Consider the following 22,771-nt stretch of genomic DNA (forward strand, 5'->3'; position numbering starts at 1 on the left):
TTATATAATATTTAAGCATGCTTGAATCTAAGCTAATTCATTCTTATTTTTATGAGAGTTGACTCATTACATACCTGATTATTGTCTTTTGAATCCTTTCGTTCATCTTCTTTACTCAGAGCTTCTTCTGATTCTTTTTCAGAAGTATTTTCTTCCACAACATGTTCATTTTCCTCTTCAATATGTTCAACTCCATTATCATCACTACTTTTTTCTTCCTCTGTATTTTCACTTTCTTCCATTCTTTCCTGTAAAATATTTACAAGTAAAACTAATTTTAGTGAACGTTTTCACTGGTCCAAAATTAATTTTGGTAATTTCAATGGATCTCAGTGCATTGCCATTTATGCAAGGACCCACAGAAGGGTATTTAGCATTTGCTACATAGGTAAATTAAAATTTAATAAATAAATAATTATGGGAGGAAAAATATACAAAAATAATTTGGAATATAAGTAGATTTTTCCAAACATAGGTAGAATTAAAAAATGTAATTTCTTAAAGGGTCCACGAAGCTAAGATTCATACAGAAAGACAGCGGTTTATCTGGAAGTTGACTATGATAAATGGTTAACATAGGGGTTGCATAGTTGACAATAGTCTTAGACCAATCAAGGGCGTCGGTAATAAGGTAATTTTGGTTAGGGAAGAGGTGGGTATAAAAACTCCAAATATCTCAGTGTCTTTTTTCAGTGTTTGGCAGATTAGATTAGTGATGCAACCGATCTTTCTTTATTCCAAATCCGTTCTGCAGGGGTTTTGCACAAGTAGAAATTTTATAGTCAAATTACCATTTTAATATGGGAAATTTGTTGTCAACTAATGTTAGCTCTCTTTTACAGGGAATATTGTATTATACTGATACCAATCAGAGAGAATTCAGGAGAATAAGAGAACACTAAATTATTAACACAACATTGGAAGAGAGTACAAGTTATAGCAAGATTTGTTTTGAACTTTAATTTGTTAAACGTTGTTTGCAATAGAAATTCAATATTCATTTGTAAAAATAAATTTAAAACAAAGATACCACAATTTGTAGTAAATAATTTTTGAAGGAATATAGTTTAATGACAATTTTTTACTTTTAATCTGTGCCAAGAGTAACAGGAAGTGTCGCACATGGTACAAAGAAGTTTTCAGCAAAGTTTTAATTCAGTTTAGCTTTGCTTAGAATAGAGAAAAGGTACATTTTATTTAGAATCACATTACAAATTTACATTTTATTTAAATTTTATAAGAAAATTTAATTTTTTCAATTTTAATTTTGAATCAAGAAGTTAACTTTCATTTAATTTAGTTTATTTAAAACAAAAAAACCTTTTCTTAAGAAAATTTTTTCAAGACAAGTAGTCATGTAAGCAACTGGTGATTAAATCTAAATATTTTACATCTTATAAAAACTATTTTATTGAAAGCCAATTTTAATTTTGTAGTTTTAATGAACTGTTGTTTAATAAACAATTTTTAAAAGTAATTCGAAAAGGTATTCTCCTGTCTATATACTCTGATAATTAATACATATAAATTAAAAACGTAAGTGCACATAAACTAATAAAAAATGTAAAGTGATTTTTTGGGTTTTGCGAATCTCTCTACAGTAAAGATGTAGGTATTAAGTCTGTACTACAAATACAGTAAGGACACCAATTGGTCAATGTTGATAACTCAAAATCTTCACTATCATGAATTTTATCCAATTCCCAGAACACTCAACTCTTAAAAAACTTTTATAAGGTGAAATTTTAAATATTTAATCTTGATAATTTGAATTTTAACGAGTTGTGATCCATATAACAAGCTAGAAGTTTCCCACTATAAGTCAACATATACCTCTATAAGTTGAAGTTTATCTCTATAAGTTGACATTCTCTTGGCATAGAGTTACTCAAAGTTTTTTAGCTTATAATCCAGTCAGCGTATGAGTACGGTTCTGTTCTTTACAGTGCAGCTGTGTTTTTACTCTTGTTATGACATGATAGTATTTTCCTTTTAATAGTTTGACTAGACAGACACTCCTCCCCTTTCAGCCTGAGTTCCATTACAGTGTGCCAATCACTAATTTATAGCTTGTCTTGAGTAAGACATTATGTTGTCAGTGAAACATACGTGTAAAACATTAACACAAGAATGAAAAAGAAAAATAATCACAGTTGATGTCAGGATTGTGAAAAAGGTGAAATATGAAAGGAGTTTAGCATTTCTGCCAACATCCGTTTTGACTATCTTTAACAATCACGAAAAGTACGAGACTGAAAATGGACTACTGAAGAAAAAAGTTGTAAAAGTGCTTAATTTAGAGACATAGATGAGTGTGATCTAAAGTGGTTAAAATAACGTGTGATAAAAATGTTCTCATATATGAACCTATTCTAAAAGATAAGACTATTCAGTATGCAGAAGCATTAGGACAAACATTCATGCTTTTTTTGCTGTGGAGAAGCAGGGTATTTCCAATGTATAGATGGATGTTTTGTTTCAGGATGGTAAGTAAAAAAAAAAAACACGTTTTATCACAGGTAATCGCGTTGTCTAAGAAGGTAGGACAAATTCGATGTTTTGTAGGATGTCACAACAAATCATTCTATGGCATTCCTTCTGTTCAGATGTTTGAAACCATTTTTGAACACACTTTTTTCATGTTGAGAAAATTAAGAAAATTCAGAGTTATGACTAGACAGAACTGTCAGAGAAGATAAGAGAACTGATGAAATTGGGTTTCTCCCAGAAAAAGAAAATACAGATGATGAAATAGAACCTGTGGTAGAACAATAGAAGACATTTCATGAAGAATCTGCTTAACATTTTCTTGTTGATTTTTGTTAGCTCAGAAATTGCTCTGATAGTTAACTGATGATCTTGTTGAACAAGGTTACCGATCTTTTCAATGTTAGCATCTCATAATTCTCAATAAAAGATATATCTATTATGATAATATTGCTGCAGAAAATACAATCACATCAAGGGATGTCCATAAACCTTTATAAGATTAATTTTTAAAAGACAGAATCTTTATAAAGGTCCTTGCTACATTTAATGATGCAAGCATGATGGATGTAAGTTTTTGATGACAATGGTCTGCCAATGCGTGTGAAGTCACTTGTGTCTTCACGACCATCTTAATCATTTATTAAACCATTCAAACACTTGTGTTTGTGATAAACAATAATCCCATATACTTGTTGCAATATTACAGATGTTTCACTTACATATTTTCCCAGATTGAAAAAAAATGTGACGTTAACATGCTGTTATTTCTGAACACTAAACATTTTTCAGACACAGAGACAAAAGGTTAACTTTATAAAAGTGTTAAAATATAAAAATTATTGGAGAATTGTGAGTTTTCTTTTAGAAAATAACAGAAAATTGTTTTTCCAATAAGAAGAGCTCCTCCTTCAATGAAAAGGTTAACTGCTTATAACTGGGACTACGTGGGGAATAAGTAAGGGAGCCAGACAAAACTCGAGGAGGGGTGGGAGGGAAAGTCACGGGACTGGCCATACCATATTCAGCCTTATTGCATTCGTTGTGGCTCCACCAATACTAATCCGGTTATTTCCTAGACAAAATGTTTATGTACTATTATCAAAAATTTAAACTTTTCACTTTAAATACAAGGATGAACTTGTATTAGGTAGTAAATAGTATTGACGTTCCAGAACATCATTTACTTTTCTATCTGTATGAAAACATGAACACCACACCGCAATATTTTAAAGAATTAACCCTTTGAGTGCCACAGCTCTAAAAATGTTTCACATTGTAAGAGTGCCAGGTGAAATTATGGGGTATATGCAAGAAGTGCCGGGCATTTTTCAGCAAAAACGCAAGACTTTGGTAAAAACGCTATAAAACATTGCTTTATTATCATATTTTCATGATTTTTTGTTTAATTTGTTGGTGAAAGACTGTTCTAATTTACCTATTATAAAAGAGTACACAAAGAACTGAACAAATTTTTAATTTTATAAAAAATCGATAGGCTGTAACAAATTTTTAAACACTTTTTTAAGTTTGAGATAAAAAAACATAAATCAATTTTTGTTTTATCTAGTTATAAATATTTTTATGTTATACAGCATTTAAAAACAATCAAAATTCATATGTATAACATAATTCTGAATTAAAACCTTCTTGAAAAAAAAAAATAAATACAATGACAAATTGTTAGTTATGCTATATTTGGTTACAATGCTGTAAAAAATTTGTTTATTAACATATTTTGATGATTGTTTTGTAAAAGAACAAACAGAACTTATATAATATATAACATTATATTTGAACTAAAACTACCAGAAAATAATATCTAACAATTAAAAATTTTTTGTAAGGATTAATTAGATTTTTTTCTCTAAGCAACAATGTTTCTAACAAAAATATTACATTTTTTTACTTCAATTCCTAATACATACTGTAAGATGTCTAAAACAAGTAGCTTATAATAGCAATGCTAAATAGTTTTGATGAACATACCTTGTTAATTAATTATAGTCCAGTGCATGTGAAGAATCACCTCATGTGGCCAATTTGAAGATTTTGTTTGGTTTCCAAAATTTTACACTTTTGTCTTACACAGGCCTAATCCTAAACTAAGTTATTTACACTATGTACACGGTTTATCAATGTTATCTTAATAGCACTTATGGTTCTGGATGCAAGCAGGATGTAATCCTTTGTCACATCGGGAACAAGCAAAGTGGGACACACTTTTCTTCTTTTCTTCAGAGCATACTACACATCTCCTCTTTTTTTCACCATCCAGTCTTATTATTACTACTATATTTTTAGAATATTTTTTTCCAGTGGGGGTATTATTTTCTGACTTAGTATTTAGCCATTCATTGCCTAATTCGTTTACAATAACTTCGGTAAATCGAAAACGGCTCATTGGTTTCTGTGGAGCTTTTATTGTTGGTTTCACATTTTCTGCATACAGAATATAAGCATTGAGTACCATCCTTGACATGATATGAAATACCACTTTCTTCCAAAATTTTAAACTTTCACGCTCATCTAAGTAGACATAGAGCATTATGTCTGACACATCTACGCCTCCCATGTGTTTGTTGTATTGTAGAATGATGTCTGGTTTCTTTATAACTTCATTTCTACCCTTTCTTTGAACATCAGTTGTAGTAGCATTACTAAGTGAAGATAGCAACAGCACTTGTTTTTTTGGGATTTTTTTCTCTAAAGCCACAAAGTAACAAAAACCTGTTTTTAAAAAATTTTAGTGTTCCAACTGGAAATTTTTGCTTGATTCCTGCAGGTAAAAACTTTCTGTTCATCCTAATTGTACCTGTGATGTACGTTCCCACTGTGTACAAGTACTTAGCCAATGGAACTGAAGTAAAGAAATTATCAACGAAAACATGATATCCGTTATTGAGGTAATTGCCCATGGTTAAAAGTTTTGTAACAACGAAATATGCCAGTCCGTACTTGTTCATCACAGCCTTATCTTCAGGCTTAGTATTTTTTGCACCTTTATAAACAAAAAACCCAAGGCAATAATTCATTACAGCATCGCACAGAACCCACATTTTCACCCCCCACCTGTGGTGTTGTTTTTTAGGCAAATATTGCATAAGCGACATATGGCTTTTTGTCCCCACTAGAGATTCATCAATAGAGAGCTGTTGATGAGGTATATAATAGTGCCTAAACAATCTATTGGCATGATCACAAATTGGCTGGAACTTTGCACACGGATCTGGGACAGGACCTAGTTTAGAATTATCTACAAGGTGAAAAAATTTCAATATAAGTTGAAATCTGTTCCTTGTCATTATTTGGGGAAACCACGGAGTTGAGTTAGAAGCAGTTGTAGACCAGTATGAAAAAATTGTAGGTTTTTTAATTAGACCCATGTTTAGTATGCAAGCGATAAATGCTTTCATCTCTGGTTCTGTAACAGGAAGCCATTCAGCCACTCGAGAACCATCTGGAAACACGTTGGTTGATAGAAATTGCTCTGCATAACGATTGGTCTCATTTACAAAAAGTGTAATAAGGCTGGTTGTAAAAAACAAAGCAAAGTAAGCAAGTGGAGTTGAGTTGTGAGGCGGCATATGTTTAGGCCCAACATTCTCCAAGAACTGTACAGGGAGTGATGGAAAAAAATAATCATCATCTACCTCGACCCATAGCTCATCTTCACTATCGCCTGATGATGAATCCTCCTCACTTGAAGAACTTGGTCCAGATTCAGGGTCACTATCAAAGTCTAGGGCAATAGGCTGTAAACCTTCTAGATTTTGGTGAGATACCGTTTTTTTTTTTACTAACCCTGCTTTTATTTATCACCCGTGGGATAGGTTCTATTGGGTCTTGATTATGTTCTGAAAATAGATTTGATCGAGGTTTCCTTTTAGTAGGCCTAGACGATGCCTTTGGTTTTTTTATAGGAGTAGAGAAAATGCTGGTAATTTACGTTTACCTGTACCTTTAGGAAGACGATTTTTGGGTTTGACCGGCACATCTGTAGATTCATTCTCAGTAGACGGGATATAGTCTTTGTCCAAATCAGAGTCATCAGGAGGATCACTAGGTGATTCATAGTCAGAAAAAGGCATTTTAGTTAGTTCTGACTTGAATTTCTTTTTGCATTGTTTTGACGGAGCTTCTGGGACTTTATTTTTTGGCCTATGGCTACTATTATAACTACACGAAGGGTCTAGGTCACTAGATTGAAAATCAGAGATAGGGTTATTACTAACAGCAAAAACACTCACATTAGGCACATTGTTCAAGTTTTCAGTGGGGCTAACAACTTGAATATTGTCACACACAAGGCCTAAACTATTACTAGGAATGGTATTTTCAGATCTCAACTCAAAATCGGGATCCAAATTTTGCATTACAACTAGCACTGGAGTTGTCTCTTCCAATTGTTGATTTTGGTTATCACCAATGACGTAGTCTGGAACTGACTGGTTATATGAACAATCAATTGATATAACATTACTTTCTTCCAAAAGTTTTCTAATATCACTATCTTCCATTTTTCGGATTGAAACTACAAATGCAGCACTAAAAACTTGAAAACACTCAAGCAAGATAAACAAGAACGAAACACAACACACAACAGCCACTGCGATCGTCGTTGCATCAAGACAGCTGAACACAAATCAAAAACAAGCACGTCATCTGCCCGCAGTACAAAGGAAAATATTTTTTTTGTACATTTTGGATATCCATGAAGCTTTTGGATGTAGTGTAAACCAGTAAATATATGAAACTATTGTATAATAAATTATTTACAAAGTCTCCCGTTACGGGAGACCCGGCACTTCTTGCGCAACTACGGGGTCTCCCGGTACGGGAGACTCGGCACTTTTCGGAAGTATATAAGGTCTCCCGTTACGGGAGACCCTGGCACTATAAGGGTTAAACATTAAAAATTTGTTTTGCAGTTTCAGTTTGTATGTGATTTTTAAAGGCATATAAATAAAAACAACAAATGTGCTTCCAAATTTAAAATTAATTCGTATATAGTACAACAGACACACAAATTGTCATGGAAATTTTCTTGCTATTGCTAGCTCTTCTACTCTGTGGAAGAAAGCAGTTCCCAGCTGATTCTAACCTTACACAGCCAAAGAGCCTCTGGTCCACATAAAATATTGTCAATAGGACATGGTGTAAACTATTTCTCACAGTTCCATTGATTTATTGTGCTGGTAGCAGTCAATTTTGTGTGATTTCCACATTGAAAATTAATTTGTATAGTTATAACTATTCAAAGTTGTGTATTAAATAATTCACATCTAAATATAAAATATTTTGATTATTATTCTGGATATTGTTTGGTTCCTTTATATATACTTCTATGAATATAAATATGGTAAGGATAACAAGATTTTTAGGATGTTAATTCAGCTCAAAAATGCAGGTAAAAATTGTCATGTTGGTTTACCTGCATGAGAATCCTGGTGCCCACCAAGTGGGGAGTGGTAGGGGGTGGAAAGTTTCCGACATCCCCCACCAGGTACTCCACAGTCTCTACCACAACAAAGTCATGCCAGTCTATCTGTGCATAGGCCACTGAAACAGAGATATATGCAATTCATAGTTTCAGAAATTCAAGTCACCAAGATTTATGTTATTGGACAGAGAAAACAAAGGTTTTTATCACTGAAGGTTGTTATTCACAAGTGCCTATAATTTCTTGAAAATACTTACATCCATCATGCTTGCTTCATTAACTGTAGCAAGGATATTTATAAAGATTTTGTCTTTTAAAAATTAGTCTTATAAAGGTTTATGGACATCCCTTGATGTGATTGTATTTTCTTCAACAATATTATCATAATAGATATATCTTTTATTGAGAATTATGAGAAGTCTATGAACATTCAGAAACAATACTCATTATAAGAAATTTAACTCTGTTTAAAGTAAAATAAAATGCTTCATTTTATAGAAATTTCTAGAACAAGTTATTTAGTTTAATGGTACTCTTTGGATATACCTTAGAATATGTTAAAAATGGAAACTCCTTGAAAGGATAAGGATTTCAGATATTTACCATTGTTATATGTTACAAAATGTATTACAGTGATCCCCTATCGCTTGTGTGGGTGTCAGATGTTGTGTTTGTGCTCTTGATGTGCAGTGACAATGCCTGGGATCATTTTCTTCCATCTGGACTTCAAAAACTGTTGTTGAGTATAACTTTTTTTTAATGGCAGTCCATTGTTTCACGTTGTAGGTTTGGAGCACCTTTTATGCATTAAATTTCTTACACTTGACAAAGAGAATAATATCAATCCTATAAATGTAGTGTATACATTTTAAAACATATAATGGTGGCAAAAGTTAAATTCTATCAACCTTTCAAACCTTCCTTTGACAATAACAAACTCTAATCAACTCATTTAAAGCTGCTCAATAATGATGTGATTTAACATGTTTTACTTATAAATTTTGTAACTGAATGACAATTACTTCTGGTTTCTAACATCAGCCAAGACACTCACCCCTCTCTCGTTCAAGTAGTTCATCTTCCCGGCGGCTCTGGGCGTCCTTGCATCTGATCCACTCGGCACGATGCTTGACCTGTTCCAGGATACATGATGCATTCACACACTCAACCCCCAGGTTGGCTATCATGTCCTTTGCGGGTATCAACACCTGTAACAACCCAAGTTGGATTAAATTATTTTTAATGACCATAAGAATTAAAAAAATTCCTACACATTATCAACGAGGTAGGCTAACATTTTCTAATCAAACTGTTAGTTACATTAACCCTTTGGTGTTGGCAGTATTTGACGGGCTGCTTACAAATAACGACAGACCCGACTACCCTGCCTGGCCTGCAGGGTTTCGCACAACTCACATGCTCCATGACTATGTTTACTATGGTATGTGCTGAAAATAGACAAATATTAATTTGTTTCTTTATTTGGTCAAGACATTGCAGCACTTTCCAACCACAACTGGATAAGGACTGAATTTTATAACTGTATTAACACAGCGGGCCACACTTAATGGCCTAATGAGCGGACATAACAGCCAAGGGTCATTAAGAGAGGCCTGAGGGCCAGGCCATAGACATAAACCTCCAACCTGACAGAGAGCACACCTATGGCCACCCATAGTGACCCAACAACCAGAGAGAATAATCACATAAGTTCAATCCAAAATTAAAGGGTTAACAATATATACCATATACAAAATTTGAGTCTTCCAAATTGGCTGTGCTAAGTATTTTTCCAGCCTTTTTTGCAAAAATCCCAGAATGAGGACATTGCCATTGGTAAAATAACTTAAGACAATAAAAATATGAATAAAAAGTCCTTCAAGACGCTTCTTATAATCCCTTGCTAATAAACAACCAAACTACTGAATAATACAAAATTTGGACTTAAGATAGCCACAATTCATTGCCTCTTACTTTCACTTAGTTCTCTCTCTAATGTAGAACTAAATGTTAGATCTAGGAATCAGTTCAAAAACTAAAAAGGAGATTTTGATAATTTTACTTTTTATTTAATTTAATAACTAACCAAAGTGCTTGATATCACAACATGCAATAGTGATGAGTCTTAATTATAATGAATAAAGTTCAGGGCACTCCCACCCTCCTAAAATATTACTATGAGTACCTTTAACAATCATTATCTATTTATTTTACACAAAAATTACTCTGTTTAGTGCTGCAGACATATATCTATGTCTGCAGTTAACAATCAGGTAAGCACTGATGACATAAATGTAACCCCCTGTTTTCTTGTTAAAAGTGAAAATCATATTGTTGTGCTTGATATTTGAAAGGACTGTTGTTTAATGTTAATGACGTCTACTTAGCATCAAAAACCAGAAGAAAATCAAGTATATTGAATATATTGCCAGTAGAAAAAGTATTTGAGTACATCCTGACGACATGAGAGAATCTATTCTGGCATGTAAGCACCTCATCACTGATGTTACAGAAACGAAATACTTTATGAATTGTTACCTTTTATGGTTAATTTATACACAGCCTTCCTAAAAATTCAATATGATATAAGAATTCAAGTTGACAAAAAGAGATAAGGATTATAGACCAGACAATTCATGCATTGTAACCCCAAATCTCCATTAGCTCCTTCTGCAGATGCATCTCTGACAGGACTGAAAACCTTTCTAGCTCACACAATGGAGTTGAGTACTTGCTTCCATCACATGTTAAAATTATTCATAAAAAGATAGCGAACTCATCAAATGTATTGTGTATCTAAATTTGTATAAAATATAAAAACTGCCAGTAAAACTAAATTTAAGCTAACCAACCAAATCTATATAGAGTATAAATTAACATAAAACTTTGGTGTGATAAAAAAAAAAATTACAATTAGAAAATGTCAAAAGAAGTGAAAATAAAGGTTTGACCAATATCACCTTTGTGTATTGCTCCAGTAGCTTAGTAAAATACTGGAACATTGCGTGATGTGGTCTGAGAAAGTCAAACTGGGAATTCCGATGTTCCTTGTTCATCAGACTGGTGAGGAACTGGCGGCCATTGCGAGCAACAAACTGAGCTGTCAGTTTCACAGTGTCACTGAAACATGGTTGAGTGTACAGTGGAGTAAACTCTTGTAGTTAGTTTTAACCATAGAAGATTATATTTATTTACTGAATAAACATTGGATAATATTACTTCTTGAATATGTTTAACATCAGAAACCTTATGAAATAAAAAAACATGCAAGAAAAAAAATTTTTGCAAATGTCTGATAATTACAAATCATTTTTCTGATTTGCTCTATGACGCCTATATAACTGAGATATAATCTACTTCTCTCAACTTTGATCGACAGTCATCTTGAAACCTTAAAAAATGTGCTTAAATAATTAAAAATATATCAATTTTTGTTTACGTTGTGGAATAGTTGAAATATAACTTTTGCACAAACAACCACCATATTTAAACTTTTTATTGATTGATAACATAGTTTTTGTTTGATTTGGTAACAAACTTATTTAAGACGTGTTATTTTCTGTACTAGGTTAAGTTTGAATAAAAATTACAGTAGTTTCGTGCCAAAAGCTGTGTTGTATGGCGCAAGCCCAAACATATACATAACAATTTTAAGATTATGGTGCGGTTGAATTCTGGAGGCTTTTATTGGTGGAAATGCAAAACATCTCCTAGAAATTCCAATCATGTAGGTGATTTCAATAGGCAGATTTATATGAAATCTACCTAACATAATTCTCACTACAATATAATTTGTTATTAATTCCTACTTTGAAGGATGCCACGCCCCGGATGATGAAGAATAGCACCAATGTGAAGATATGAACAAAGGTCTACTATTTTTAAAGACAGATCTCGTATAATAAAACCAAATCAACATTCATAACAATGCAAAAAACATAATGTTATTATAAACAGAACATTTAGCAATACTATAATTACATTATTAAAACCAAAGCTTTTATAATCACTGTAAATGTATAAGAATGAATATGGGAGGATTCTAGCTGATTTTCATACAATTACATGAACTAGTAGCATTATGAAACTAGAGTAAAAGTGGGTATTTAATTCACATTTCAGTCCTGCTGTAGCTACTCGAGTAATACCTGTAAATCAATGCCAATGGGTTTACGATGGAACATTCTGTAACAATTGTTACCTTGTCAGATAACAACTATTATTGTGCCCACTAGTCTGCTGAACAAAGTTTTTCCGACACTTACAGCCAGTTAAATTAAAGCAAAAATGAAATAATAATGATTTCTTGTGTACAATAGATTAAACTACAAAAGCATCTTTTACAAGTTTTGTTTCCAGCAAAATAAAACCTTAATAAAAACTCAATTTGACCACCAGCGCATACTCACAGATCAAAAGCAGAAATGGAGGGAGATTCTGTGATGTATTCAAAAACTGGAGGAGGATCTTTCAACAGGAGCTCTTCTGCTTGTCTTAGCAGTTCTTGTTGTCTCAATTTTATGGACAAAGCAACCGCCACTGCTTTCTGTCGGGATGCCACTCCCATTACGTCTTGAGCTAAATATAATCATGTGTTAATAAAATTAACTATTTCTTTAAAACTATTGTAACTTAACACTTTTAAAACCCCGTGTCTACTGGAACTAATAGATGGAGCAGTTCAATTGGTCCATGTAGTTAAAGATATGATTTGGCCCAAATCAAGGTTGTTTTTAGTTAGTAGCATGATTTTGAGGAACTGACATCAATTTTCAGCGATTTTGGATTATTACTCAAGATTTGGCATGAGCCAGGTGATTTCTACAAAATGGAATTTTTTTATCTAAAGATCTGTTCTGAGGACAGTTTTGAGTTACTTCGGTGGAATCTGAAGGGTTTTCACTGATCTTGCGTGAAGTCTGAATTAACCACTACAGATTTAAAAATTAATAACAATACAAACAATAAGTTATTCCCAAAAATTGTGCATAAACATTATCTGCATGATGTGCATCATATGAAAACTGGCTGATTTTGACAATGTTTATGGACAAATGTTAGAAGATAAATAGCAAAAAGAATATTTGGAAAGAACCAAATGATTACACATATACGGTATGCACCATCATAGGAATAACTAAGACAAAAATAATTTAAAAGGGAAAGATCCACAACTGGTCAAAAAAAGTCCATTTTGATATCAGAAAGAAAGCAGCCCATTCCTGAGGATTTGGGGCAACAAAATTGAAAGAGACAAAGTTCCAATACAAACCAAATCTTCCCTAATCTCTAGATATGGTTACTTTGGACGATTATCTATCTCCCAATAAGATAAAGACTTGCTGGACAGAGTTTGTTTAATTGAGAATGAAATTATTGTGGAAACAAGCATATGTTTACAGGCACCCAAAATAGTTCAATGACATTTGAGGTGGGATCGTCATACTGCTGCTAACCACCAGCTGTTCTTGCTATGACATGACCGGGTTACTACTGTCTGTTTGGTTTACATGTTGTCTGTAAACATTAGAACGAAAATAAACATGCATATATTTGTTTACAGTAACAACTGATGATGTTTCTTTATTGAAACAGATGATGAGACTGATCAGTAACTTTTTCTACATGTTAAACTGGCAACAGTATTGTGCGTGTGGGGTGTTGAAAAGGCATTCAGACGCACCATCCACTGTCGGATTATTTTGCTTGTGTATTTGGTAACTTAACGTTAAAAACATCTTATTCCCATGAAGGAGGAGGAGCTCTTCTTATTGGAATATAAATTTTCTATTATTTCACAAAAGAAAACTCACAATTATCCAATAATTAGTGTATTTTTCACGAGGCCTTTCGACATCGAAGATGCCATCATCATATATTTATATTGGCCAAACAAAAAGAACTATTAAAAAAAGATTTAAAGAACACGAAAGATATTATAAATATGGACAAACTGATAAATCTGCTATCGCCAAACATGCTTTTGAAACAAACCACACATTTAAAAACTTTACATTATTAAAAGAAGTCCACAAACAAGAAGAACTCGACGCATATGAAAACATTGTACATAACAAAACACAAAGATACAATTTTAAACAATGATTTTGGACCGATTCAAAATTCACCATTCCTTAAAATATAACTAAATTCTCTTTTTGACCCAAACTTTTATACATATATTAATATTTATTTCATTTTATTTTAATTTTAACCATATAAATGTTGATAGTTTTACTCAGCTGATATTTGTTTTTAAATTGTTGATTCACACCTGATGATGGCATCTTCGATGTCGAAAGGCCTCGTGAAAAATACACTAATTATTGGATAATTGTGAGTTTTCTTTTGTGAAATAATAGAAAATCTTATTCCCAGTTATAGCATTAGTCCTCTCGTGTCTCAAACTAACTACACTACCCTTGTAACTTTTGAGGTGTTCCTATAATGTTGTAATACTTTTATATTTTTTTTAGATATCAATACGTCATACATTCTTTGAAAGTAAAAATATGATGTTAACTAATTATTAACAATATTGTAACTTACAGTTTCGGCCAGAAAAAATTGTATTATTCATGATTACGTTCTGTACATTTTGAGTTGAATCATTTAGATTTGGGCAGCATTGAATAGCTGATCTAAAGTGCAGGATATCAACTTATACATGCAGAACAATGCCCTAATTAATTAGCTTGATGTCTACAACCAATGGCTAATAATAGAAGAAGATAAAATACATTTTTAATAAGATGCAACATCAGTTACTTTTAATAACTTGCTTGGTAAAATTTTGAAAATAAAGTTTAAAATATACTACATTTATTTTGAACAATTTTCAATACTGAAATTAATATTAAACTTATTACAGTACAAGTTGTGACTCTTCTCCAGCCTTAATGGTATTAAAACTGTTAGCTACATCTATTTAGCTATCTGTATAACACAATTTCTCAATGAAGGCAACTGAAATGTTCAATCAATGAAATGTTTATGATAGTATAAACATGTATTTAACCACTGTTGTAATTTTTTTACGGTAAGTTAAATTATTATATAGCAAAGCCATGCACTATACTAAACTAAACAATAATTGAAAATTAAAACTAGGCAAAGTTCCTGTTTAAGAATATTGAGATACTCTTTGTCAACCCAGCTTGGGCCAAATTGGCTCACAGAAACAGGAGAAGCCTGAATGTTGAAGACTAGTGTCTAGTGAGCAAAGGTTTTTTTGCTTACTTGGACTGAATTACACAATGATACACTTTATTCATTGAATCTGAACTGTAAACAAGAGCGTAATCCTTAAAAATACTGTTCTCATTATATAGTCTACTTTATCATTTACATGGTGATATGTCGATAATATGGCTTTATAGCTTTGCTTTGAAACTGTTTAGTGTCCCATTATTTTCTTTAGAGGATTTGTCTGAACCAATGCAATAGCTTCAAGAGGATATTCAGTAGAATATATAACTTTGTTGATTAATAAAACATTTTTTATAGAATTCCTTCTAAAGTTCAAAGCTTAAATAAATAAAAAAAAAACTACTGCTGCCTTCACAACGCTAAAAACAAGAAATATATATGAGTAATATCAGAAAATATTTAATCAAATTTGATTAAAATTATCTAGTTTGATCAAAATTGTATATAACTATGGGACAATTTTAACTATTTATTCACATTATGAAACTTGAATGGTATTAAACTAATTTGATAAAGATTGATTACATAACATTTAAGCTGTACTTACTATTCTTGAATAATATATATGTATGGATAAAGAATGACTGAATTTGAATAAAAGCTGTGTTTATAAAACTAAATACTTTACCACTTTTTATCTGTTGTCATCTTCAATAAGCAGTCTAGCTTCTAGCTGGACACATCTGTTGTATGAAACATGGGCGATGAAAGATGAAATGAGCTAAAACATTGCTTTAGTTGTATTATACCGTAGTTGAAAAATTAAATGAATTTCAATACATCCATCGGAAATATTTAACAATCAAATGACTGGTGAATGAGAGTATTGAGATGATATATAATCAGATACCAGAATTAGGAGCTATGGTATTCATACAATCAAATGATGTTTTGACTGTTATAAAACAAGTACTGTTGCTAGGCCAGATACAGACTCAATAACATAATTTTTAAAACTGCAGATGGGACCAAGTATTATGTCCTGCAAACAATTAAAATCAATATATTAATATTATTAAATAATTGTTAAATATATGCCACAACTTAAACCTTAAACTAATTTAAAGTAAATTTCACAACTTATAAATTGATAATTTACCTTTTGATTCCTTAAATTCCTTGATTTTATACTGGTAGTAGGTGTTATAAGGGTCTCCCAGGTTTAAAAAGTTAAATTTGGGATTCTCTAATTCATTCTGTCGAATTCTCAACTCGAACTCTGACCCATTACGGGCAACAAAGCTAGCGGTCTTGTCAACTATATCTGGAAATTGAGCTAAGGCTTCAATATAGTAGGCTTGACACAGAAGTAATAAAAATAATTAATTTAAACAGATAATAGTTGACAATTTTTGACCAAAAATGTGTTCGGAGACTTATACAGTATGTATATTTTTCATACAAAAAACCTAAAATAGAACTTAAACTTTTGAATCTCTCAAACCATGGATACTGAAATAATATGTATCTGATATGTCTACTTCTGTTTGAAAAATATCATAGGGATCCATCATATTACATCATAAATGTTTTCATTATGAAGGATACACCTTTAGATTTTGAAAATCATGGTAAAGCCACAGGTAACTGTTAGTTTGATAATAAAATAAATATAAGGGAAGTCCAAGGTACAAAAAACACTCTGCCACTAACAGGAATTTGATTGCCAGTTCCAGGGTTACGAGCTGTTATTTCAAATTTACATATGGAAAAAGCTGTAAAAGATATGTATATTTTTATAGTTTAACCCTTAGTTAATAGGAGACCACGAGGGAAATTCAAAATCACTTTTCTCCACTGCTGTGCACCCTGGATCGCCATACCACGCAGTACTTTCCTAGTTTCTGCATGTTACTTTGAGGGCATTGTTTGACCTTGATGCATTGTGCGCAGTTCGCAACACTCGTGATGTCTCCCAGATATATTGAAGTAGTTGCGTTACAAATTATATCGGTCTCTCAGACATATTATAGTAGTTGTATTACAGAACCTAACAGACGTTTTATAATGATTGCATAGCTCTATTTTCTAACGGACTGTGATATTTTTTTTATTATTGATTTATATTTATGTGAATATATTAAGTTTGTGTCATGGATGTCGAACCAGGCCATCAAACATAACTCTTAACATTAGAAGAAGCATGTTTTACAATCTTCGTCTCAACGTTTTGATAAAGATTTGGAATTACTAGTGGAAGAAACATTGCAAGAAGACTCACTTGAAGAAAGCGTAGATGATATGATCCTGATTTTGAATATAAGAGTGAACATAAAACAGATTCAGATATCAATGACTCAGAAGATATTGTTATAAATTATACAGAACAACGTACATGACATTTAAATTTAGAAAGCAGAAAGCAAAGATTTTCAATACCCTATAAAACACAATGAACCTATATTGAACATGAGGAAGGGGTGTGAAATGATCCTGTCACAAGCAATGAAGAAAAAGATAAGGGACAACAGGTTAAGCGTAATAAAGAGGTTCCTCAAAATAAGATTAGGGGAGAAGGAACTTACTACTATAGGACACAATGATAGTGAAGAAAAGGGTTCCTGCTTTTCAATGGAGAAATAAATGCCTAATTAAAATGTAAGAACCAGGGCTGTAAATTTTATTACACATATACCTGGTTTGAAGGCAATGACTAAAAGTTTAAGAACAAATCCAACTGCAGAATCCGTTTGGAGTCTATTAATTCCTCAAAATATTTTGGATGGAATTGTAAACTGGACTAACAAGAAAATTAGCTGAGCCAAAACTCGTTACAATAGAGCATTGTACGTTCATGACATTGATGTAAATAAACTCAAGGTCTGGATTACTGGTGTACACAGCTGTTTTTAAGCCAGGGAAAGAATTAGTGTTGAACACCTATTCTACAGATGGTACAGGCAGACAAATATTTCGTTCTGTTACGAGCAAAGACAGGTTTTTATTTTTGCTTGGATATCATCATAATGGAGGATCTACTATGTTCAGCAGTATCTTGATGGACAGGTTCATTTCAACACTCAGATACCTTCTTTCCAGTCCAAGATGTATGACAAGTGTTACGAGAGACTTTGCCAGGATTTTCATGTAGTCCAATCTGTGAAGTCGATATATAAAGTATCGATGATTGTAATAAGCGATATAAAAACCAGGTCCGGTTGTCATACTCTGCCCCTTTTATTGGGTATAGTAACTAAGGGTTAAAACAACTTAGGCCTACTTTTTGAAAATAACTGTACTGGACTATAGCCCTAGTATACTAATTTTGTATACTGACATATAGGATTCATTTTGTAAGGAATATTTGTGCTGAGACAAAAATAAGCCTTCCACTACTTAAAGTTTTTGACTATCTTAAACAATTACAACCTATATGTAATACTGGATATAATGTCTAATATCCAGGATGTAACTTTGCTAGGCTAGAATTTGGAAAAGGATACTTCTTACTTCAGGAGGGGGATATATTATACCCACTGATGGTTGTGTTGAAACGTTGAACCATTCTTCTTGAGGTTCTAAAATAGGTTTTAAACAAGGCATGATAACTACAAATAAGTATTTATAATCACGAAGTTACGACTACCGCTAATACTCTTACAAATTATCAAGAGTCAAAACGTTCTTCAAACGAATACCGTCACCGCGGTTCTCTTTGATTATAATAAAACAGATGTGTTTGATAAACGAACGAAGAAGAACGAAGTTGGATGATCAACCATAGAGTAAACAAACGTTTTAAATTTTTGATATGAAACAGTGATGCCTAGATTTTAGAAGAAAATATGTTGGTATATTATTTTTAACACCTTATATACAGCTAATACAGTACCTTTATACTTTTGCCCTCAAATTAAATTAGCATTTGCAGTGATAACAGTTTTATCTCACAAACAATATTGAAGAATAACGGCCCTACAAAGAGCCTTGGTAACCCCTTCTAAAACATAACGTTAAATGAATTTGATTCGAAGTTCTGTTATTTATGACCGCATAAAACTTGTCTCAAATATGCAAGAAGGCAAATACATTCAGCTTTTTCTTTTTTCTGCCCCAGCGTTTAGCTAAGTCGGCTTGAAAGTAGTACAAGGTTGGACTTCCTCAGTATTTGAACCCTTGATTACTCAAAGAGCCGAGACTATTTCTATTAGTCTATAGAGGAGGACGATTATATTCAGTTTGTAAATCAGGCCATCATGACACACTTCACCGCTTAGAAGCGTTAAGAACCTCTGTAGCGGAATACTGGTTAATATCAAAGCCATTAACAAAGACTTTCATATACTTCCATAGTTTGTTGAACTTGGTAGGCAATCCAATGTTTTGTTTAAATATCAAACTGTTCTGGTGGGATAACGTATGAAGGTTCTATACCATGTAACTGCAGTTTTGGATAATTTTTCGAGCAGTTTAAATAAATGAGAAACAGAATTTTTCGGTATTCCTTTTGATGTTGAATGATTTTTTTGGATTTTGAATGACAATTTATAAGCTGTTTTCCAAACACCAGAAAAATATCTTCAGTAATATAAGTATTTGAAATTAGAGCTTATAACCTAGGCTATCGAGTAAGATGATTGAATGCAACATTTAGAGTAAGATCTAGAGGTTTCTCAAGAGCAGCCTTTAAATCTGTTTAACTATCATACAAGTAAAAACGAGTCCTATACGCAATTCAGTATCATTTAAACATCAGATTTAAACAAAATACAAAATATTCCTGATTTTTTTCGTGACCAGAGGAATTTCTCATGTATGCACATTACCTTATATCTTGATCTTTCATCGGATCACTCGCCTTTGACTCAACATCACTCACCATCAAATCAAATATCATGTTAACGACACTGGAAAACTAAAGTATTAACTTGGACCAATTTATAGATTTATTGAATGGTATTGTGAGGCTGAACAATCAAAAGACAAAAACAACTGCCTTGTCAGTTCCTTTAAAATCCAGCGAGGACATGGAGAATGCCACTGAAACTTCTATTTCTTCGATTCATTCTTAGGCCTGGTAATCAACTCCTAAACTGCACCATGAAATTAGTAAAATAGTAATTAACCATTGAAGATAAAACAAAAATTTCAACAAATGTCACTTGCGAAGTATCTAGCACAATTGAAGAAATAGTACTGATAAAACAAATTTTAGTAGAATTTCAAAGCAATTGAAAAGAATGCTAAAAATTGTATTGTTTCAAGAATTCACGGCCAACCTTTCCCCTACATATGACTGACTACTCGATGTGGAAAGTAAACAATATTTTGTAGAAATTCAAAGACAAACAAGCGCCTTAAGTCGTAGTTAACTTCCTCCTTAGCATCATTACCTTACGTGTTTATACTGTATAAAAATTACTGCTGATAAATGTTATTATTGATAACATTTTACTGTTGATAAAAACAAATAAGTTGCGGCCCGTAGGATCAGGCCTAATGGTTTATTTGCAAATCTGCCACTTATATGGTGTATTCAAACGACGCCACCCCAATAATGTTCTTTCTCAACTTTAATTTACTTCATACTTTTCAGTTTTTTTATTATAATTTAGTTACATTGATCCAGAATAAAATTGTTTATGAAATCCTTTTTAATGGTATATTGTAAAGCCAACGCTCCATAGAGAATAAAATTATCATGTCAGCTGTAATGTTTCTCTTCATCATGCTTGATGGTACTTGTTTTGAGGTTATGTTTATCGCTGTGGCTATATGGCCGGCTACCGTCTGTAGATTAGACAGACGGCGATGAGTGGTGACGTCAACCGTGACGTAACGAAAGGGCAGCTAAAACTGTCACCTTTACACCATTGCCTTAGAAATATAAAAAAACACAATTTGTAGACTATTTTATTAACTGCATATTATGCATTGGTGATGTATTGAACGGTAATGCAATAAAAGTGTTTGCTTAAATAAATTAAAAAGAAGAAATATACAACTAAAAATTAACCATGTACCAGAATCTACACTTCGTTAGTTTATTAACATATAGTTTTGTTTCTCGCAATTTTACTGGAATGTTTCAATTAATAGTCATTAAGAGAAATCATAATTAATTAAAATAATTTTTGTCATATTAAATATGTATGTCATTTAATAGCATAAAATAACTGGAACATTTGTTTTATTTACTAATAAACACTCAAATGGTTATGATTTCATTGTATATTGTATGTAAGTGGTAAGAGGGAAATTAGTCTCTCGTCTTGAGATATTTGAAAATTAATTCTTCCATTTACCGATTTAAAATAGTTTTATTATTAATCACTTATGTACTATCGGACTTTAGCAGGACTGTAAGTTCTTATAGAAGGGATCTTGGTTACAGTTTAAAGTATATAGCATACAGTCTACATCACTACCTAACTTTTCTATTGTTTTCGGCAAAATACTGTCAGTTATACAAACGTCTGGATGAGTCAGACAGATGTAAAGTAACACCTGAAACTGGAACTTGAAATGTTATACATCAATGTATAATTCTCATTCATTGTTATAAAACACAGGGATGTGTCATTACGATAACAGATAGGGTTATCTAGAAAAGTTGGCATCTTACACGAAAGAATTTTGAGCTGTTAACTTACCACAAAAAGAAGCCTGAATATTTTCGTTAAGAATGTGACTTGGCAAAAACGGAAAATTGCGTTAAAGCAATAACAACCTAGAGAAAGTTATAAGAGTTGTATACGACATCTCAACGAAACAACTTGAGGGCATCTCACACCCAGCACAACTGTAGTAGATCTTATACATTTAACGTGGATGATACAGACAGTTCTTTTCATTACCACAATCCCTTATGCTTTCCCATTACTGTACAATAAATCTCGGGGACTGATGTTTCCTCAAACTCAAAATTCTTATTTAACTAAAAACGATCATGAAAATTCCTAAAATTGACTCTAATTATGAAAACTTGAATTAATAATTATAATTAGGAGAGGCAAACTAAAATAAAGCCGTAGAATGCATTATAAGAAAATTATTAAAATGGAATTAACTGAGAACTTACAATATTTATTAACTTTCAAAAAATGAGTAAAAATAAGTAATTCACTTAATAGAGTTGTGTAATAGGGATTGGACGTAAGTTACCAATGCGGTATAATGCTGTTACTAAAATGTGACAAATAGCTCTTTGTAAGCATCCAAATTAAATAGATCAGTTATAAAGTTTGCATGATAATGTTTACACGGATCAATACTGTGCACTTTATGATCAAAAGATAAGATCACTGCATATTTCTAAAGATTTAAAATTTTATACATACTTGTAATTTAATTTTTGTTTGTATTCACACTTATAGAGTCTAATCACAACTGTGAAGTTTGGTGCACAATATTGAGTATATTTAGATACATCTGTACGTAATTTCATATTTTAAATTTTTCATTAATAAATCTTATAATACCACGTTTACGAGCGCACGCAATTTTGTTCTCGAATCACTTATTCTTAATTGAATATGGTCCGTATTTTCTTTATTATTGATAAAAGTTTTCAACTGGTCAAAAGAACTAAACTTTCTACAACCCGCCATTAATAACAATGCACAGTGCTATAGCTACTTCAAAACCTTTTAACGTCACAGTCTGTGACGTCATAGTCGTTCCCGTTCTTTG

At 32.2% G+C, this 22,771-nt stretch overlaps 1 protein-coding gene across 3 annotated transcripts in view; it reads right to left on the reverse strand.

Moving 5' to 3' along the window:
* Nucleotides 1-18,797, reverse strand: part of LOC124354731 (splicing factor 3A subunit 1) — a 40,032-nt gene extending 21,235 nt beyond the window's left edge. For 2 of the 3 annotated variants that reach the window (XM_046805390.1, XM_046805391.1), the window contains exons 1-7: nucleotides 18,583-18,797; nucleotides 16,239-16,403; nucleotides 12,340-12,508; nucleotides 10,891-11,050; nucleotides 8,985-9,138; nucleotides 7,922-8,049; nucleotides 75-248 (exon numbers count right to left, since the gene is read on the reverse strand). In XM_046805390.1, the coding sequence (XP_046661346.1) occupies nucleotides 75-248; nucleotides 7,922-8,049; nucleotides 8,985-9,138; nucleotides 10,891-11,050; nucleotides 12,340-12,508; nucleotides 16,239-16,403; nucleotides 18,583-18,682 (1,050 nt within the window). In that variant the 5' untranslated portion in view covers nucleotides 18,683-18,797. Of the gene's footprint in view, nucleotides 1-74; nucleotides 249-7,921; nucleotides 8,050-8,984; nucleotides 9,139-10,890; nucleotides 11,051-12,339; nucleotides 12,509-15,767; nucleotides 15,861-16,238; nucleotides 16,404-18,582 lie in introns of those variants that run through there. The other variant, XM_046805392.1, reaches the window with a different exon arrangement.
* Between the last annotated feature and the right edge of the window lie 3,974 nt (nucleotides 18,798-22,771).

This window comes from Homalodisca vitripennis, chromosome 2 (genome assembly GCF_021130785.1).
Source record: "Homalodisca vitripennis isolate AUS2020 chromosome 2, UT_GWSS_2.1, whole genome shotgun sequence".
NCBI lineage: Eukaryota > Metazoa > Arthropoda > Insecta > Hemiptera > Cicadellidae > Homalodisca > Homalodisca vitripennis.